Raw genomic sequence first — 12,237 nt, forward strand, 5'->3', positions numbered from 1 at the left:
CCCTTTCCTTCCCTTTCCCGCCCCGCGACACACCATACGACCCTAATTGGTCGCACGCGCCACGTGATCCAGCGCAGATTTCCACGTACCTGCTCTACTCTGGGAGCAGCCGGTTTCCTTTATCTCCTTTCTTTCTCTCTCTCTCTTCTTTCTTTCTTTCTTTCCTTTCTCTCTTGCTTGTCCCTGGCTCATACGCGCATATCCCCGACTCATACCCGCAGGTTCAATGCGGGTGTGCGCCACACGTGATTTTATTATCGTTAATCGTGACGTAACTGACGATCATGTGACGTTATTGCTGTCATGTTAGTCATACATTCGTACCCTTCCATGCTAATTTTGGTATATACCAAGTGAACGAGGCACGAGTTCTCGACAGGTTTTTGGTTGGGTTTTTGCGTAACACCACCACCACCCCCGCCGACACTTGAGGCAGAAACTTCGCTTGAAAAGTGCAAAATTTGCATTCACTTATAAGGATGCAAGTTGCTGCAGCGACGGCGCTAGCATAAGCTTGTATCGCCGCCTGCCGGTAGCTTGTAGATAGCAGCCGGACAGGGAGGTTTGCCACGTGTTCCAGGAGTGGCCAACACTCGCCAAACATCCCTGACCGGCTGCTTTCTGCAGCTGCCAGTAGGCGGCGACACATGTTTATGCTAGCGCCGTCGCTGCAGCAACTGGCATCCTCCTAAGTGAAGGCAAATTTGGACTTCTGGAGCGATAGCTCTACTAGTCCAGGTACAAACCCAGAAAACGCCTGGTTCCGTAAATGAGACCTTCAAGCTCAGCCAAGGTCAAACTGGGACTTAGCCTGCTACTACCGGCGGCTGCTGCGTCACCGCGTGGGCACCTACGAATGTCTTGAAAGCGATCAGCGATGTGGACAAAGTGCGTGGTCGCTCGGGCCTCATCTTCAAAGCGATCTGCGTTGTGTGCAAAGTGCGCCGAGTGCTGGTAGCTTTGTATGCGCTGTGCTTTCGATGCTTAGTTCTTGATGAAGCGAGATGCAGCATGAAGATCAATTCGCTCGCTGTTGTTGCCGCACCGGGCAGCGTCTGTGTGTTTTCTGGTGCAATTATAGATGCGGTAGTTGCTGATGGCGCCGAGCAGCGTCTGTGTGTTTTCTGGTGCAATTATAGATGCGGCAGTTGCTGATGGGCAGCGTCTGTGTGTTTTCTGGTGCAATTATAGATGCGGTAGTTGGTGATGGCGCCGTGCAGCGTCTGTGTGTTTTCTGGTGCAATTATAGATGCGGTAGTTGCTGATGGGCAGCGTCTGTGTGTTTTCTGGTACAATTATAGATGCGGTAGTTGCTGATGGCGCCGAGCAGCGTCTGTGTGTTTTCTGGTGCAATTATAGATGCGGTAGTTGCTGATGGGCAGCGTCTGTGTGTTTTCTGGTGCAATTATAGATGCGGTAGTTGCTGATGGCACCGAGCAGCGTCTATGTGTTTTCTGGTGCAATTATAGATGCGGCAGTTGCTGATGGGCAGTGTCTGTGTGTTTTCTGGTGCAATTATAGATGCGGTAGTTGCTGATGGGCCGAGCAGCGTCTGTGTGTTTTCTTGTGCAATTATAGATGCGGGCAGTTGCTGATGGGTAGCGTCCTGTGTGTTTTCTCTGGTGCAATTATAGATGCGGCAGTTGCTGATGCGCCGAGCAGCGTCTGTGTGTTTTCTGGTGCAAATTATAGATGCGGTAGTTGCTGATGGGCAAGCATCTGTGTGTTTTCTGGTGCAATTATAGATGCGGTAGTTGCTGATGGCGCCGAGCAGCGTCTGTGTGTTTTCTGGTGCAATTATAGATGCGGCAGTTGCTGATGGGCAGCGTCTGTGTATTTCCTGGTGCAATTATAGATGCGGTAGTTGCTGACGGCGCCGAGCAGCGTTTGTGTGTTTTCTGGTTCAATTATAGATGCGGTAGTTGCTGATGGGCAGCGTCTGTGTGTTTTTCTGGTGCAATTATAGATGCGGTAGTTGCTGATGGCGCCGAGCAGCGTCTGTGTGTTTTCTGGTGCAATTATAGATGCGGCTAGTTGCTGATGGGCAGCGTCTGTGTGTTTTCTGGTGCAATTATAGATGCGGTAGTTGCTGATGGCGCCGAGCAGCGTCTGTGTGTTTTCTGGTGCAATTATAGATGCGGCAGTTGCTGATGGGGCAGCGTCTGTGTGTTTTCTGGTGCAATTATAGATGCGGCAGTTGCTGATGGGCAGCGTCTGTGTGTTTTCTGGTGCAATTATAGATGCGGTAGTTGCTGATGGGCAGCGTCTGTGTGTTTTCTGGTGCAATTATAGATGCGGTAGTTGCTGATGGCGCGAGCCGTCTGTGTGTTTTCTGGTGCAATTATAGATGCGGTAGTTGCTGATGGGCAGCGTCTGTGTGTTTTCTGGTGCAATTATAGATGCGGTAGTTGCTGATGGCGCCGAGCAGCGTCTGTGTGTTTTCTGGTGCAATTATAGATGCGGTAGTTGCTGATGGGCAGCGTCTGTGTGTTTTCTGGTGCAATTATAGATGCGGTAGTTGCTGATGGCGCCGAGCAGCGTCTGTGTGTTTTCTGGTGCAATTATAGATGCGGCAGTTGCTGATGGGCAGCGTCTGTGTGTTTTCTGGTGCAATTATAGATGCGGTAGTTGCTGATGGCGCCGAGCAGCGTCTGTGTGTTTTCTGGTGCAATTATAGATGCGGCAGTTGCTGATGGGCAGCGTCTGTGTGTTTTCTGGTGCAATTATAGATGCGGCAGTTGCTGATGGGCCGCGTCTGTGTGTTTTCTGGTGCAATTATAGATGCGGTATAGGTGCTGACGGCGCCGAGTAGCGTCTGTGTCTTTTCCCAAAGCAGGCGAAACCATGCTATCGCTCGACAAACTTGATTTAACCGCGTTCGAGCACGCAAAATAGTTCCTTAAAAAGCAGGCAATTAACTGTGGCAAGTGTTATACTAAACGAAGTCGTGTCGAAAATGCGATCGTTCAACATTTGTACAGTAACAGTGCAGCAGTGAGCGCAAAGCATTTTTTCGAAGAGGCGCGGCGAAATATGCAGGACCCTGGATGTAGTAGTAACGTGTAAAAAGGCGTAGCCGACGCGAACGTGGCCTCATTATTCTGTTTTAAAGGAAGACGAAACTATTAAATGCGTAAGCATTTCTATGGTTACCCAACGAGAAAAACTGACCGAGCGTCCGTCCGTCCTTCGCGAAAGACGATCACTTGCAAGATAGAGCCAGCTGTGGAAGACGAAGACGACGAACGCGCGAGCAGTGGCACGAGCGTGACTCTGTGACCACGTGACGCGTGCGATCAGGCACGCACTAGGCACACCTTTAGTAAGCCACAACTCTGCAGCAGCCGTGGCTTCGGATCGGGACGTCATCAGCGCAGCTGGCGCCGCGACCTGCAGTAGTTAGCTTGACTCATCAATTCACGTTGCGCCGCCTTCGGCAGCAGTTCGTGCCGCCGCAGCGCTGTCGCATTTACCGTAACGGCGGAAAGACGTCGTTACTACAAATTGCTTAGCATCATTCAGATAACTCCCTGAGGATATTCTACGTAAATTTTTTTAATAGGTTACATCAGTATCTCCTTTTGTGGCCGAAGATCAGAGGGGATTGCACTGTCATTGGAGCCAAGAAATCTTGTCTTATGCCTGTATGTTGTATAAAGCAAACACACTGCTCGGACTACTTTCCTATATGATACTTTACAATGTAACTTTCGGAATGCGCCGCAGCCTCGTGAATTAAGAGTATACCTAAAAGGATTTGATGCAAAGAGCAAGTCTTTTATCTGACCAATGCACTGGACGCTTAGCAAATAATCAATACCGCTTTCCCTGTGACGCCAGCGCCTCATTTTGCATTTCACGCAGTGTTGCAGTTCGATCTTCCACACCTGTACTATGCAGCACAGGACAAGCACTTGACCCGCAAGTTCTGTACCTCAGCGCCCTTTTTCACGTCACGAATGTGTCACCATCAGTTGGTCCAGTATCTTGTAGAAATGCAATGGGGTTTACCAAAGGGAATCTGACATATTTCGCGCTTTTTGTCGGTATTTATACACAAAGGCCAATCAGAAAGTCCTCGCACCTATTTTTTATTAACGAAAATAACCCACGTGCAGGTATACTTACAAGTATACGTACTATTCTATACACCTTACCCTATTTTCCCACATAATCCCCACACCGGTTCAGACATTTGTCCCATCTCAGCACTAAATTTGAGATGCCTCTGCGGTAGAATTCGTCCGGCTGACTATGGAACCGATGGACTGATGTGTTGGCTTCATCGTTGCCCATGAATCGCTCTGCTGCACGGAACTTCTTCTGCAGACCGAAAACGTGGAAATCACCGTTTACCACAGTGGGCTGCAGTTTCCTGTGCATTTCGATGGGCGTTCGCCCCCTTGCTCCACAGCAAACGAATCGTACTTCGTTGCTCGAACGCCGTGGACGTGTGAAGCACAACCGCCATCTTAAACAACTGACAGCAGCGCCGTGTTGCGGAGATACCGGCAGATAAGGCCGGGCCGGTCCAACAAAGGTACACCGCTGATAATCGATATGTTGACTTCGCATTTACAGCCCTAATTTGGCTAAAAAACGGGCGAATACTTTCCGATGTGCCCTCCTAGAATAATTTGAAGAAAAGGAAATATGTCTGGGAAATATGGTAAAACTTTTTTGTTTCCATAGATAATCAAGGACAACTCCGCATACACTTCTATATGGCTGTAGACGATCACCTACGCACCGATGAGACTACAGAAGTGATACATAAACTCAGTCCAAAATAACGAAGGAAGCGGATTCACAAAAAGTTGTTCATCTGGAATGAAAAATCGCCGGCAGTATGAAAAATAGCTTCCCTCTCCTGTCATCGCAAGTGTACCAATATCTCTGAATTTCGCAAAAAAAAAAAGAATGCAGTAACTACACTGGTGTTTATGTAAGCATATCCTCAAATTTCAGTTGGCCAACCCCCTAATTTCAAGGTGGCCCAACCCAAAATTTAGGTTGGCCCATGTCCAAATTTCAAGTTAGTCCACCCCTAAATTTAAGTTGGCCCATCCCCAAATTTAACTTGGCCTACCCCCAGAGTTCAAGAGTGCCCACCCCCAAACTTAAGTTGGCCCACTCCCGAATTGCAGTTGACCCACCCCAACAATAAGGAGCCCTATGACTCCTACGGGTATTCTCATTTTGTTATTTTTGTTTTGATAGTTCCTTATCGATTGTAAAGCTACCAATCATCTATATTTACATTATTATAACGATTAAATGGCTTAATTTGCAAAATGTGCAACGCCTTGTATTAGCACAAAAATGCATGTTTTGCGTGACGGGCTGGGCTACTCACCAAAGTATGCTTACACATAAAAAAAAGAAAATAAAGACCTACAATCCCATTCTTCAAAGCGACCTTATCCTTCCACCGACGTAACTTTCATCTCGTCTAGATCGTCCACCGAGGATGCAAGTCATATAATGCCTATAATGCGAACCCGCTCCCAATTCTTCATGCCCCCAACCTCTCAGGACTGGAACCACCTTTCCGAATCAGTGACGTCGACTGCTGGTCCCTTCCAGTTTCGCACTGTTTCAGATACTGTATTTCCAGGTAACTAATACAGCAGTCTGTATCCACACTTGTGGTAACTTGTTAAACCTTTTGCTCCTCCTTAGTCACCTCCTACCTTTGTATTACTCTACCTAATATCGTATTAACAGGAATCTATCAAAGCCTACTTGTAATCATGTGTTTATACGTACCCCTCCCCTCTATAATGCATCTGGCCGTGGCGAGCAAAATAAATAATATATAAATCAATTATTTAATTAAATTTCAGCCTACCTCGTATTCTATGTCGTAGCCATCGTCATCGTCTTGGTCTTCATTTCTGCTCGGTGGGCTCAGTGGAGGTGGTGGTATGCTTAACCTGACAGAAGGACAAGAAAAAAACACTTTCATTCCATGTATTTGCTTTCAAGTTTTCTTTTCTTTCTCTTATTTTATTATTTTACGTTCCTTGATAAAGCAATAGGATGATGGCACAGTAGACGAAGAAAGCCTGACCGAGTTTACAATAACAGTTGCGAACTTGCGATCCAGAATGTAATAGATTCTGCAATAATCCAGCTTTTTAGCGCAAAAGCGTCCAGGGCTCCATGTCGCTGAAAATCCGGTGTCGGCGACCCGTGGCCTAAAATTCCCGCATATTACGTAAATGTTCATGCCACTACTCGCTATATTAGATGCGGTATACGCCTGGCAAGGGAACAATTATTCAGGATCGCCAGTCAGCTTCTAGAGTCTGTAAAGGAGTACGCTTATCTAGGTCAATTACTGACTGGGGACCCCTGATCACGAGAAAGAAATTTACAGAAGAATAAAATTCCAGGACTGAAAGGAATGGAAATTGAGTTATCCCGCTACATCATTCCACGAAATGGAATGTAATCTACAGCCACACTCCGCCACCTCGTTCATAAGAACCTTGTGTCCAGTTCGCACAGTACACGCACCTTGCGCTGAAGCGTTCCAAATGTCGACAGCTGCGCCTGAATACACAGCCTAGCGAGTGGAGGATCCTGGCAAGATGGCAGGGACACGATTCAGAGACATGGCTACGCTTACGAGCATTACCAAGGTTCGGCTTTGTACTGGCCAAAGCGCAGCGTTTGACACTCAGACAAGCATCTATTGGCGTTTGGCGTCTTTGGCGTCTTTATTTTTTTGCCGCCCTATCCGCTGGCGGCGGCAGCGCTGGTATAATAGATGAAAGAGTTACAGCATCCTCTGGCCACCGCAGGGTGCTTGTGCGTGCGCACAGTACGATCTCATTGGTACTCGTAACTACAATTACAATTTAAATACAAATACCTTTCGCGCAACACGTTATACGAGTCTCAAGTAATTTAGCGCTCATCCGACGTGTCCCTTCATCGATGAAATTCGTCGGTGCACCCGTACCCGTTTGGGAGGAACGACCCTTCCCACGGGAGGCGGTGCCCACCACGGAAATTCAGTCTGCGCCGCCGCGTCGGTGCAGCCCTGGGGGAAGCCGGAGGGCGAGACGACAGCCTGTTTGCCGCGGCCTCCTCCGGCGCAGCTACTTCCGCTTCCGCCGAAGTCCGACGAGCTACTTCCGGTTCCGTTCCTGCGCTCCCTGCGCAGAACCTCGACCACGATGGGCTCCGAGGCGGCGCGGAACGCCGCCACTGCCTCCTCGTGAGACGCGTTCGACACGTCTCGGCCGTTCACCTGCGCAAAGAACAAGCGTCATGTGTGAAATCAACGCATCCATTCAAGAACCGATGAACAAGTCTACGTGACAGGCAAAAAAAAATCAATATAGGACCTCGCCAGTCAATGAATGTACGCAAGAAAGGGTCAGGTAATGAGTGAATGGAATGACTGAATTGCAACTGCAATATGTTTCAATTCTTCGAATGACCTTCAAGTTATTCGAGTTCACGTATGTAGTGCCCCGTTCGTCTGCAAATGAAAAAAAAATATTACCGCACTTTGTGAAACCCTGGATGTATCGCGCTATCCTTCAACGTATAGATTTTAAGCGTTTAGACGCCAGACAGCCAAGTCATCTACGGTCATGGCAATGAATGAATGAATGAATGAATGAATGAATGAATGAACGGATCGCCAAATCAACCAGAGAATGTATTATACAGCACAATAATTTCGTTGAGAAAACTTAACTAACCTATGGCAGTGACGTTATAGTACTCCTTTAGACGTGTTACAAAAGCTTTTGGTATGATAACATTGGTAGGAGAGTGACCCTTTCGCGATCCTGTTGGCAGCGACAAAGTATTGCCAAGAGCATGGGACGCCGTAGCTAGCAATTATTTATTTGTCTAATGTCCTGTGTCTTGCCAGTTTGATCGTTTCTGGTCATTTATTATTTCGCATTAAACGAAAGCAGCTTTAGAGTTAATGAATCCACACCCATAACTGCATGCACCTTTATTGAAAGGTCATGACGTACAGCGCCAAAGTCTGCACGTTTTTTGTGAATAACACCACGACCGCGGGTGGCCTTAAACAATGTGATTAACCATTGTATTTTCGTCGGTTTGTCACCTGGCCATCTGTAGCAGCGCACGAATGTTGCTGAAACGTCAATAGAAAACACCTAAAACCGCCTTCAATATCTCATCTGATGGCACACACTTACTAAGCGGTTTGTTTTGTGGGGGAAACAATATATGCTGTCGAAGCGTTACCGCGAATGCATAAGCCAGCGTGACGGGAGAAAGATTCGAAGGCAGTGACGATATCCCTCTGTCTCTTTTACACAGACAGAAACACAAACACCCCCCCCCCCCTTAACACCCTCCCAGCCACACTAACAAACACAAAACACATACGGACCACTCACTGCTGCAACACCATACAAAAACACCCCTCCACCCTTTCCACCCCCCCCCCCTCCTCGAAAGCACACACGTAAGTACCTTACACCCCCTCTCACACAGTCACACACGCAAGAACACCCTACCCTGCAACCCTAAACAAAAGAGCAAAAGCAAAAGAAATCTGGTACGCTAAGAATACTACAGAGGAACCGACAGGACTCCGCCGATATATCCAGAATGCGTAGGAGATTCTACCTCTGGAAAGGAACGAGTAACCAGAAAGGCAAAATAAAATCGAAAGTAGAGAGGAGGCATTTGTCTTTCCGTAGCCACTGCTTACGTTGCGGAAATCGTAGACACACGAAACGGAAGCGGTCGGCGCATTTTGGCGATTCGCCGCGTCCGCTCCGGCACGGCGGGAACCAGCGGACCGCGAAGGAGTAAAAGGCTTAGCGCGTCGCGTGCGCGCGTAGCCAGGAAAGAGATATAAAAAGAAAAAAAAAACATCAAGCAGCACCACTGAAAGCAATGATGGCACTCCTGGAATACCCGCGAGAAATAACTTAGCAAAGAAAGAACAATCGCGAAAAATAGACGAAGGAGTGGCGATCCAGGAGAAGCGCAACTCAGCGCAGCGGAGAGCCCGGAGAGAAGAAAAATAGGAACGGTGTGCTTGCTAGACGCCGAACGCCGTCGCACAAACAACTGCATAACAATAGTAGGCATGCCGAAGAATTGCAAGTGAATGAGCAAAACAAATTAAAAAAAAAGGAATAGCAGCGAAAGTAGGAGAGAATGGTTGCGAAATTCGCTTTCGAAGACTCTCTTCCTTTTCCCAAACTTCCTACTTTGGAAAGCACGGCAGCATCAAGGCGCGTCTTCTTTCTTCCGAGAGAGGCGTAAACCGCGCGAGGGAAATAAGAAGAACGCAACACTTTCGCGGATTCAGTTCTGTATAAGAACGTGCGCACTTTCAAGCGAGCAGCGCGGCGATGGTAGTATAACAGCGGGTAAGGAAAAACGAAACTATAGCCAAACATGACGACAAGAAGACGCCAGGACAATTCCTCGCGCGGGGCGCGGGCAATACGTAACCGTGGAGGGGCTGGTGCGCGTCCGAGCCGCAACGAACAAAAAAAAAAGAAAAAAAAAGATGAAGGCAGAGCGAACGGATAGTCGCAGGATACAAACAGTGGCTGTCAGCACCGGTGTCGTACGTGCGCCATCTTTCGGCGAGCGGATTGAAGAGGCTGTGACACTAAGAGAAAAGTGTGACGGTAAATGGGCGAGCACGACGAAGTTACGCGAAAAGTGGGAACGATCCTTTCCAGGGGCATAAAGACGGTAGTAGGAGCAAAGAAAAGTGTCGGTGTGCATGCGTGTTTGTACATGGATATATATAAAGAGAGAAGGAGAGACAAAGAATGAAAGGCACAACGATCTGAGCAAAAAAGGACATACGTACTAAAACGCGCAGGGTATCATAAAGAAGTGAAGGAGTGCTGACAGGAGCCAAATGAATGAATGTACAGAAACGAGGTAAATGGCTACATTCTTGGATTGCGTACTAAAGAAAGAAAGAAAGAAACGTAATCGAAAGATACCAGTGAAATTTTGGTACTGCTGCTGGCAGAACTCTAATGATGTTGCGGACTTGTGCACGGAGATCCTGATGACGCTAGTACGGGAAGGAAAGAAGAAAAAAAAAAGAAAGCGGGGGCTGGGGTGGGGATGGAGTTAACCATGGTGAAGCAGGCTCTTAAGAGGAAGCTTTAGCTCGGGCCCAGCTCCGATGCCGCCTATTCAAATGCACGTAAAACGCAGAAACGCTTTTCTGAGATAACCACTCGGTCGATTTTAATTAAATGTGTTGCACTTGAGAGAGAAACTTAAATTCTAGTGACTGTTGAAAGCGGAATTTCGATTTAGGTTCTGCATTTTTTAAATTGAATCTTCGAAAATTGTTAAGTTAAAAAAAATAGAAGCACGAAGTTTACACATTCGTAGATCTGCACCTAGAACAGATATCGCCGTTCTGTAAACTGCATCCATTAAATCATTCAAAGCGGACCAACTTGATATGTCAATTTATATCTTACGTGAATCCGTTACGTAGTATACAAGGGTTCTGCAAAAGTCTGCAAAAGCTGTATTTCCACATTACTAATTTTTTTAGATTCAATTTTGTCCGCTTTAGATGTACTAATAGATGCAATTCACAGAATTGTGATATCAGTTGTCTTTGCTGTTTTACAGAGTTGTAAACTTGATAGTTTCGTTTTCTGAAAATTTGCGATTTTCGCCAATCTTTATTAAAAACTGACGACCTAAATCAAAAATTCGAAACCAACAGTCACTAGATGTTAAGTTTTTTTTTTTTACATGCAACAAACCACGTCAAATTTGGTCGAGTGGTTGCCGAGAAAAACGAATTCTCCTTTTACATGTATTTAGATAGGAGTTAGATAATTTTGTAGCTCGGAACTTGGAAGCTATTCTCCAATTTCGTTTTTATACCTTCCGTAAACTGCAGCATCCTCGACTTGTGTTTTAGTATCAACATTCTGTGTGGCTATGTTCTTTCTTTCTTTATTTATTGTGCATTCCCAGTAAAGAAAGAAATGCCCGCCAGAGCATGCGCATAGCAATTTTTCAGTGTTGTCAACAAACTCTGTCACTTAGGTGGAGCACGAGGATTTGTGTTCATAGTTTTACTTCCCATAGCATTGGTTGTCCCTGTATGTTAGCTACGCACTCCGTCAGACTTTCGAACAATATGCGAACTATAGAAAGAAACTAAGGTGCTGTTCGGTACGCGTGCATGGCTTCGCCGCAAGAATACACTTATAGCGGTAAGTACGCTTTACAGGCAGGAAAACCAGAATAGAACGTAAAACCGAGTTCTTGGCCAATCATGCATAGTGAGTGTGTGGGTAACTTCGGGAGCGCTCGACAGCGACGACGACGATAGTGCAAATTATTTTAACAGCGTAGCTCTTTAAGCTCTTGGTTGCGCCGCGTAGTGCAAACAAAAAATGCTCCTGGCGATGACGTCACCGCGCGTTGCCTAGCAACGACCTGGAAGAGCGGCGTGTGCTTCGCCTCCTCTCTGTGCCGTGCACATGTTACCTTGACATAGGACGTTAAGGAGAGGGAAGGAGAGCATGCGCGGGACTCGCGCTATGCTCGGGAGAGAGAGAAAGAGAAATTGAGAGCGAGATAGAGAGAGAGGGAATGAAATTGTAGCAGCACCAATGAGGCAACACGCAGAGCTGCTGCCGACGGCCGTCCGCGTTTCCCCGCGCTCGCGTCGAACGCGCGCGGTGTCCGTGACTGCAGCAGGCGCCTCTGGCGGCGGCTCGGCAGGTTTCGTCCAGCCACGCCCCGGCAAGTGTGGAGGCGCAGCTTGGACGTGACGTCACGGGGGAGATAAAGCTCGGAGCCGCCACGACGGCGGCAGACCTCTCGTTGACTCTGTGGCGAGTACATGTAGCCTTGACATGCGACGACCAAAGGAGATCCGGACACCCGGAGAAGAAGCCGCTCATCTTGAAGCACGTCGCGCGGACAAGCGAGAATCTGCGCGTCGGCGGCGAACCGATTCGGAATACCGTGCCTAGCAGCACTTAGAATTTCCTAGAAAAACTTAGCCAAGCCTAGTAAAGCCTGGAAGAAGGTAGGTCGATCACCAGCTCCGCTGTTTAATCCACCCTTACACCACTAGTGCAGGCTACCCACATTTTTTTTTCTATACGTCTTGATGTCGGCGCCGTGTACGGAGGCTCACATAATCGTCAGTCAATCGACAATCAATCTGCAGCTGACAATATGGCTGAGTTGGTCAGCGCCTAGAACAGCGCC

The 12,237-nt window shown here is 47.6% G+C and overlaps 1 protein-coding gene across 1 annotated transcript in view; it reads right to left on the bottom strand.

Moving 5' to 3' along the window:
- Window positions 1-12,237, bottom strand: part of LOC119431529 (PDZ domain-containing RING finger protein 4-like) — a 205,908-nt gene that overhangs the window by 13,004 nt on the left and 180,667 nt on the right. The window contains 3 exon segments of the mRNA XM_049657122.1: window positions 5,852-5,936; window positions 6,971-7,131; window positions 7,133-7,261. Coding sequence (XP_049513079.1) covers window positions 5,852-5,936; window positions 6,971-7,131; window positions 7,133-7,261 — 375 coding nt within the window.

This window comes from Dermacentor silvarum, chromosome 10, assembly GCF_013339745.2.
Source record: "Dermacentor silvarum isolate Dsil-2018 chromosome 10, BIME_Dsil_1.4, whole genome shotgun sequence".
In the NCBI taxonomy this organism is placed as follows: Eukaryota; Metazoa; Arthropoda; class Arachnida; order Ixodida; family Ixodidae; genus Dermacentor; species Dermacentor silvarum.